The 8,847-nt window shown below is 49.9% G+C and overlaps 1 protein-coding gene across 5 annotated transcripts in view; it reads right to left on the reverse strand.

Moving 5' to 3' along the window:
• Positions 1-8,847, reverse strand: part of PTPRC (protein tyrosine phosphatase, receptor type C) — an 83,807-nt gene that overhangs the window by 6,291 nt on the left and 68,669 nt on the right. For all 5 annotated transcript variants that reach the window (XM_025044713.1, XM_025044720.1, XM_025044718.1 and 2 more), the window contains 9 exons: positions 8,487-8,596; positions 7,838-7,928; positions 7,672-7,748; positions 5,536-5,572; positions 5,344-5,441; positions 4,522-4,647; positions 3,024-3,181; positions 2,313-2,448; positions 731-880 (listed from right to left, as the gene is read on the reverse strand). In XM_025044713.1, the coding sequence (XP_024900481.1) occupies positions 731-880; positions 2,313-2,448; positions 3,024-3,181; positions 4,522-4,647; positions 5,344-5,441; positions 5,536-5,572; positions 7,672-7,748; positions 7,838-7,928; positions 8,487-8,596 (983 nt within the window). The remainder of the gene's footprint in view (positions 1-730; positions 881-2,312; positions 2,449-3,023; positions 3,182-4,521; positions 4,648-5,343; positions 5,442-5,535; positions 5,573-7,671; positions 7,749-7,837; positions 7,929-8,486; positions 8,597-8,847) is intronic.

Below are 8,847 nucleotides of genomic sequence, written 5' to 3' on the forward strand. Positions count from 1 at the left end.
GTGCATTCACCAGGCGATTCATCGGCTGAAAGAACAAGAACACAGTGCAACAGCCCTGTGCTGGGGGCCGCCCTGTGAGCCGCCGGCTCGTGCCCTGGTGCAGGTCTGCGGCTGGACGGAGCTGCTCGGTGGCACGCTGCCTGTCCACCCACATCTCGGCCCACTTGGACCCGACACATCACACGGCTCTGCGCACCAGGCTTGGGAAACTCTGAGATCACCAGTTCGGTGGTTCACAGAAAGGTCCAGTAAACTGGAGATAAAAGACGCAAGAGAAAAGCTGCCAAACATGTTTTGGTAAAGTGGGCGAAGTGCAGACAGCCGTGCCCGCCCTCTGCAGCCGGAGCGAACGGCACCTCGGGCCGGCTCTCAGAGCGAGCGCCTCATAAACGGGTCGGGACACGCCATTATCCCTCACTTTCTGTCTCCCGGCTCCAGCCAGTTCAACTTCCTACGTCGTCGTAAACTCCTCTAATTATTTCCTTTACAAACCCAAACCAGATGCGGCGTTTAAAGGCGAGATGCTACATTGCCTTTGGCGGGCCAGTGCCGTGGCTCTGTACCATTATGTTTACACGTTATTTCAGACCAGCTTAATGAGGAGTGGCTGCAGAATCAGATCCGCAGTTAAACACGCTTCCCACGTAACAGCTGTGTGATTTCCACGGCACTGGAAAGTAACCAGCAACCGGCGAAATCCATCTGCAATTATTACGACTGCCGTCCTCACCTGGAACTCTGCCTCCAGGGGCGATGGCTCGCTGGGCGGGTCTCTCTTCTTCATGTTAGACAGATAGGGATGCAGTTCGGACAAGTTCACCTCTGTTTCGCCAAACTGGTTGTACTCCACCAAGGCCTGATGGATCAAGATGTACTGTGCCTAGCATTTCAGGGGAAAAATACAGATAATTAGCTGACGGCTTAGTCCTGTGCATCGCAGTTCAATAAACTACATAGTCCCATATTTTTTCTCGTATCGGGACAACGTGTGGAAAAGAAAACTGATGTCTGTAACAGTGAAATGCTCTGTGAGCTGGTGCTCGCTCTTCTCTGGAATCTGAGCAAAAGCTCCACCTTAGACCTTTTCTTTCCCGAAAGAAAAAAAAATAGCTTGCTAAGTAGATTAGACATTTACTGTAAGGCATAGCTTTTATCTTATTCCTAAAAAATCAAAAACATTATCGATTGCTTCTTTCAGTGACTATTACTGAGTCAGGAAGCCAAATGAGTAATATATAACACCATAAGAAATTTTACATTATATCCGAGAGGAAAAAAACAAGTTGATAGAACATATTTTAAAAAGTTTTCTAGAACTTTCTAAAACAGAAAATTCTTTAAGAAATACATTATGCCAAACCCAGATTTAACAACTCCTAACTTTTTATCATATTCAAATTCACTATTTTAAAATAAAAAACACGTTTCTGATAAACGTGCAGCCTTTTCCTCCACAGCCTCCCTCTCCCGAGTTTCGGCGGTACCCTTCGACCCTATTTAGTTTTTCCACAGGAAATAAATTTTTTTTTTCTGGTCAACACTCTGCTTTTATACGTCTACACTAACCTCTGTGTATCTATAAATATTGCACATTTTCGTGTGTTTTCGTGAAAGCACGTGAATTGTGCCAGGCACGTCTCACTGGTGGCTTTTTTCACGGTCACTTTCGTCTGCGCATGTGACCGCGAGGCCAGGTCCAGACCTGGATGCGTCGCTGCGGCGTCGGCAGGGCGAGTGCCGCACGAGTCCGCACATGCGCATTTTGTCTGCCTGTCCCTAACGATGCGCATTTAGGGCCTTTGCGACTGTCCGTGCCCGTCCCGCCCCCGCCGGCTGCGGCGAACGTCCTTGCGCGCGCGCGCGCCGAGCGCCACCGCCAGGCCGCGGGCAGCTGTCCAAGTGCTGAACCTGAGCCACCTTTTTGCCGTAACAGGCGAGACACGTGCGCTCAGCGTCTCCGAGTCACAGAGGCACGGGTGACACCGCGACCTTGTACAGGGGTGCACGGCGAGACGTGAACCCCGAAAGTCTAGCTCTGCAAAGCAGGCTCTGGGCCGCGATGCTGTCCGCTGTCCCTGGGCTGATTGTACGAGATGCTGCCCGATTGGTTTTCTGCGTGTTTATTTCCCGCACAGTCCCGTGCGTGACCATGGAATTTCTCTGTTTTTAAATGTATTTCACGGCCCCCCTCCCCCCGCGCAGCACCTTCAGCCACCAACGGAAGGTGCTCTGACTGTGCTCGGCGCTCGCCGCCTGCTTCGGGTTGCGGGGAATTAAGAGGACCTGCCCCCCACGGCGGGCGCGGGCCGTACCTCCACCTGCACCATGAGGCACCGCTGCCGCCGGAGCTTGACCACGTAGCCGTACACGTCCGCGCGGCCCTCGGCCTCCAGGCCCTCCAGCATGGCATCGATGCCGATGTAGGTGCCCGTGCGGCCCACGCCCGCGCTGGCGACACAGACACGCGCGTGAGCCGCGACCGCGGCGGGAGAGGGGGAGCCCGGGGAGCAGGGGGATCCCCAGGGAGCAGAGGGACCCGCGAGGGAGCAGGGGGACCCGCAGGGGAGCAGAGGGACCCACGGGGGAGCAGAGGGACCCGCAGGGGAGCAGAAGGACCCGTGGGGGAGCAGCGGGGACCCATAACGGAGCAGGGGGACCCACGGGGGAATAAGGGGTCCCATGGGGGAGCAGGGGCCCCCCAGGGAGCAGGGGACCCTTGGGGAGCACAGGGACCACGGGGGAGCAGGAGGACCTTGGGCGAGCGGGGAGACTCACGGGGGAGCAGAGGAATCTGCGGGGGGAGCAGGGGGACCCCTGGGGAGCAGGGGGTACCCCCGGCATAGCACAGAGACCACGGAGGAGCAGGAGGACCTCAGGGAACGGGGGACCCGTGGGGGAGCAGAGAGACCGCGGAGGAGCAGGGGCACCCTGGGGAGCGGGCGGAGGGTTAGGGGCCCCCTCCCAGCCTGTCCTCTGACGCCAGCGCCCACTGGGGGGACGTCCCCGCCGGCCAGCGGCCTCACCTGCAGTGCACCACGATGGGGCCGCTGAAGAAGGTGCTGAAGGCGTTCACCCTCCTCCGCAGCTTGAGCAGCAGGTGCGGGTCCTCGGGCACCCCGTGGTCCGGCCAGCTGGTGAACTGGATGTGAGCCACCTCTCTCCCGGTCACTTTTTCTTTTTTCTAGCCGAGAGATCATATTTGCCTTGAGCTGATTTTGTCGCTGGCGTCGTTCAAAGCAAATGACCCGACGTAAATGAGTGGAAGCGGGGAGGGGACCCGTGCAAACAACTCCTCGGGCGCTTCGTTAAGCCATGGTTACATGTTCCTTTTCAATTAATAACTGGTCGCTGAGATGTCATGCTGGACCAGCGTGCGCTAACCAGTGAGCAGCAAGGTAAGCGACGTAGGGTAAGTGTGGCGGGAACTGCTGGGGACTTTCTGGCCACTACGTTAGTTAAGAACAGTGACATCAGACTGGTCAGTGCAACCAGGTCGGCTCCGACCTCCACGTGTCAGCGTAGCTACAGACGGGGCCTTCGTGGCTTCGTCCATCATTTACCCCTGAACCATTGTTGGGATTGTCCCTCAGCTCTCTGTGCATGTGACAATGAGTGGTACCCTGGGAGGCCGGCATAAATACACGACTGGTGATTTTTACTGCAGAAAATGTATCTGGATCATAAATACCATTCAGGTTACTGAAAACCTTCCAATAAGTGAAATTTAGAGAACTTTTCAGCCTTATCTGTAAAGACTTCCATTTTTAAACAGCTTTATTAAGATGTTTTTCACATCTTAATACCATAGAATTCATTCAAAGTGTAAAAATTTTTATTACACTCACAGAATTGTAAAATCATCACCGCTGTTTGATTACCAAACATTTTCATTACCCCCACCCCCCAAATGGACCTCCCCGATTAGCTGTCACCCCAGGTCCTGGTCTAACTCCTCAGTCCCAATCAACCACTCACTGACCTTCGGTCTGCAGATTTGCCCGCTCTAAACGTTCCGTAAGCGGAATCGCACACACGTGTGGGGGACCCCGTCTCAGCTATTAGTTAGAACCCTGGAGTCTTCTTTTCCAAACTAAACATTTTATCTCTCCTACGTAATTGTCGCATTCGTACAAATATTCTTCCATAATGGCAACGAGCACGTTGAGAATACGGATCAGTTTATCGTTCATTCGATAATTTCGATCATTTACTCCACACGTTGCATGCGCTTTACTTTGTACTTCGAGGGTCGGCATTACAAACACTTTCGGGGGGGCGTGGACGAGCACTGCTTTCTCCAGGGACCTAACGGACCCTGTCGTCTCGCGGTGGAGTTCTAACCCAACTCTTCCTCCTGCCATTACAAATAACTCCTCTGTGTGTTCACTGCCCATAGTTGGGAAAATAACGACAATAATAATCTCTCCCGGGTATATTTTAATTGTTCGCATTTACCATCCCGCGGGGGCCTTTTTAGACAAGCCAGACAGAACCACACATCGTGCAAGGGAGCGGACTCACGTGCGCGACGATGAACTTCTGGACGATGTAGTCGGGGCACCGCTTGTGCTCACTGATCTTCACGGTGATGTCTCCGTACTCCCGGCTGGTCTCTTCCATCGACGGCCAGTATTCTGCACATTTGTTCTAGGTTTTAAACATCATGAATGATTCCAGTTTTTCATTTCAATGAACTTCTCATTAAATATTCTTTAAGCAACAACAACAAAAATCAAACAGAACGTAGTCATCTGAAATTCTCAAAACAGAAGTATATTCTTTAAGCACGTAGACACCTGAAGCTGGGCGCTTGAACTATCTTCCGTTTCCCATGAAGGCGTCTGAAGGGTCTCCCTCCCACCCAGGCTTAGCTGCACGTGCAAAATGGACGCGCTCGGTGGCGGGCAGAAAGGGTGTGGTGGCACAGGTTAAATTCAGGCTGGGGCATGCGGAGGCTCTCACGCTTCCTAAAGCCGCGTTACGTTAACTGCCGCCCATCTGCCCAAGGTCGCTCTTGTTTCAAGTACTCACGAGTACTTGTGAAATTGGCATGTAGACATGTACTAAATGTACGATACTGCGAAGAAACAGGCATCGAATTGAAGCCCAGCCGTTAAGCGGAAATGTTTACATTTTTTTCATCTAGACACATATGTATGTACAGGTGTATAGAGCGTAGTTTTCTACCTGGGTGAGGATTTTATTCAAACGTTATGCTCATTAATGCAGAGAGCTGCCGTTTTCGCCGTCAGGCACGGGCCCTTGTGACTTGGCGAGGTCGCGTATGCCAGCGTGCTCTCTTCCTACCCCCCACCTCCACCCCGGGGGGCCTCCGGGCCTCACCCTGTTCCCCTCTTCACAGCGAGTGACCATGACGATGACCGTGGCCTTCTGCTCCCAGATCATCCTCCAGAAGTCATCGACGCTTTCATCCCTGGGACCTAGGAGGTAAACAAATGCAGGCTAAGAAACGCCTGCTTAAAACTGCTAGGAAACAGCGTCTCGGAAGGCACAGGGGACAAGCCGATAAGTTACCTTGGGCAGCAATGTACTTCCTGGGCTCTTTGAAACCCTGTTTGAAAGACACAAAGGCGCATCATTTACCGAACAAACACTCGATTATCCCTTTACGTGCAAAATCGAGAGTTAGAGGATGTTGCTTCCGATCCACTGTTCTTCGGTTGTGGGTGTCCCCGAGCGTTTTCAAATTACTGACGCGTGATCAGGCGTGCGACTTTGCCAAACGTGTCAGTCAGCATTTATGAACAATATTCATAACTTCCACGTGTCTTCGCTGTGTACCCAAAACACCCTAAAAAACTAGCCTTCGTCCTCATTTGGGGTGGCAAAACAATTTACAAGAGTAATCCAGGCTTTTCTCTATTTGCGTCCTGCCAGACCTTACGGCACCATCCGCCACAATTTAAACCTCCTTACCGGCCACGTAGTTACCGTTGGGATTTTTTTACTCATTTTCTCTCAATAAATCATCCCGAGATTACCCCACATTTCTACCCAGACTCCGCCCTAGAGAAGAGATGTGATAACTTCCATTTATCTACGGTGCCTGCTTTCTCCACTCCTGGTGCCGAGGTAGGAGGGGACAGAGGCGGATAAGATGTGCTGATTTCTTCCAGATTATCTCACCATATTCCTTAAGTTCAGCTCAGCCGTCAGGGAGACAAAGAAATGACCTTTTACATGCAGGGGAGATGTGGCCACATGGGCCACAAAACTGCTTAATTTTGCTAACTCCGTGAAACTTCTCGGGACGTAGTTTTATTGACACGCGTGGATTCAGCGACATGATGGTGTAAATCGAGTGACTACGCTATGTCAAGTCCATACCTAGAGGCTGCACAGACGTACTCTCCGGGGCTCCCGGCCCTGCGGAGAAACGTCGGTGCGACTCGACGACATAGTCGTGTTTCAGTAGACAACAGAAGTTCTTTTTTTTCCAGAGACTATCTAAATTCTTCGCAACTTAAAAATTCAGAGGGAGCATGACTCTGCTGACGCTTCTAGCCTCCAGAGCTGAGAAAGAATAATTCCTGTTTCGAGACCCCCAGTCTGTGGTGGTAGTTTTTCGCATCGGCCCTAGGAAACTAATACGCTGTGTAAATAAATAAATATGTTCTTATAATTTGATCATTTCACCCACTCCACTAAAAGTTTATACATTCAGGTAGATATAAACAGACAAAAGACCCCCTCAAGTTCAGTTGCTTTTTCTTTAAGGAAAATTGCTGGCCTCTGCTCTGTATAATGAGGTATATATATAGCCAAGATAAACGTTTTAGGTGAATAAAGCACAGTTCAGAAAAGTGTGAATACTATGTTAACAGTTTCGGATGAGGGAGAGAATAACAAACGTGGATGTTTTCTTGTTTATATTTAAAGAAACACTGCGCGAATAGGAAACAACACAGAGTTCGCCTCTTCAAAGCGGTGGGGTCTTAGGCAGATGGTGGGTTGAGTGGGAGGAAGATTTTTTTCCAGTCTTTCTATAAATTTATACTGCTTAAAAATTTAAATTCGTGTGGTATATTACTTATTTAACAATTTATATCGTAAATTACATTTTTTAAAACTATTTTGGATAAACTCTCCGTATTTGATTTGTGATAAATACAATGGATGGATGATCTGAGTCCACGACAGCATCCACGCTGAAATGCAGCGGTACGTAATTAAAACACAGAGGTTCGGAGTCAGGCAGGCCTGCGTCTGAATCCCAATGCAAACCCTTACTAACTGAACACGGGCAAGGTGGCCTAACGGGCAGAACTCCCAGCCTCACCCCTGCAGCGTGGTGCACATGGCCACGGCTAATGTGACCTACACGGCAGATCATCTCGTCTAATATCCAGCACATACGGGGTACCGGAGTATTTTGATTCTTAGTATCGCTTTATTTGTAGAGGAAAATCCTGAATGAAACCTAGTACCCACAGCAAAAGAGAACTGTCTAGACTTGCAAATAATTGCGATTTTCTTGTTCGTGGCAGTGACATCCTGGGCTTACTTGAAACTCTTTCTAATAAGATTCCTAAAGTTTTGCCATGGCAGAGGAGGAGCTGAACGGAGCGCGTGCATGCGAGGAAGATGCAAGTGCTCAACGACAAATCGCTAAAGCTAGCAAGTCGCGCAGCCGCGAAGCTGCCCACTCACATCGATGTAGCTGGCGTTGATGTAGTTCGACCCTGCGTCCCCGTTGACTTCAGACAGCTCCACACGGTTGTAATCATCTGCTCGGAGAAAAGCGGCGGCAGGAAATGACGTGATGAATAAGCAGCAGCCTAAACGCCCGGGAAGCCCGCTCCCGGCCAGCACTTACAAGGGAGGATGTCGACGTAACGGTTCTTATTCTGGTTGAAGGGTTTTCGAGCCTCCTTGATGGAAAACTTGCTGAACACCCTGGGAATGCTCTGGAAGACACCGAACCCTCGTGTCACAGCATAGTCAAGAAAACGGTGTTCCCCTTGCCGGCTAGACGAGACACCCCGTAAAGTGCTTCCTTTATACATAGCCCTGAGCGAGCCGCACAGGGTCGTTGAATTTTTACATTGAGGAATTATGCCAAAAACACTTTTAAAAAAAGGAAGGATAGACTGCTTTGAGAATAAAGCCCATACTTTTAGAATAAATTGTCAGCGAGAGGAAATTTAGAATGAATTGCTTTGCCACTTTAAAACTCATTTAAAAACATACTGAAACGGTTACTGAGAGCACAGGGCCAAAATCAGCCAAATAGGTTTCATGACACAACATCGTAAACATATTACTACCATGAGGCATTATTTTCCAATATCGACTGGTTCCCTGACTAGGTGTCTCTCTTCTGATCTGTAAAGATCTGCTAATAATATCTGCTTGGACGATGCTGCAGTGTCATGCGGGGTAGATTATAAAGGCGGTGCGTTTAAATTGGATTTGTCCTGATAACCGAGTCAAATTTTTCCTCGCATATCAAGAAGAGCGCTCACTTGAAATTCAGCCAGAAACAGTCTTCCCTCATCAGCGATCTTTCTCTTATAAGTTTCCAGCAAAATATCTGCATGGATGGGCTCCACGTTCATCAGCTGCTTCTCGTCATCTTTAAACACAGTCAAGATTCAGGGTTAGTGTTACACCCACCTGCTGGGGGTTCCCACCGATGTCATTGAGTTGACATCTTGGATTTAATCCTCGTCGATTAAATAAATACATTGACGCTTCATCGTTATATCAACGGAGGAAGTCCAGGTTAGATAAAAATGTTAATTCTTATTTTAAATGAATGGATTCAAGTGTGTGTGGGGGTGGGGGGGTGGGGGGTGATAACTTGTCAGTCAAAAAACCAGAAAC

This window comes from Pteropus alecto, unplaced genomic scaffold (assembly GCF_000325575.1).
Source record: "Pteropus alecto unplaced genomic scaffold, ASM32557v1 scaffold90, whole genome shotgun sequence".
NCBI classification, from domain to species: domain Eukaryota; kingdom Metazoa; phylum Chordata; class Mammalia; order Chiroptera; family Pteropodidae; genus Pteropus; species Pteropus alecto.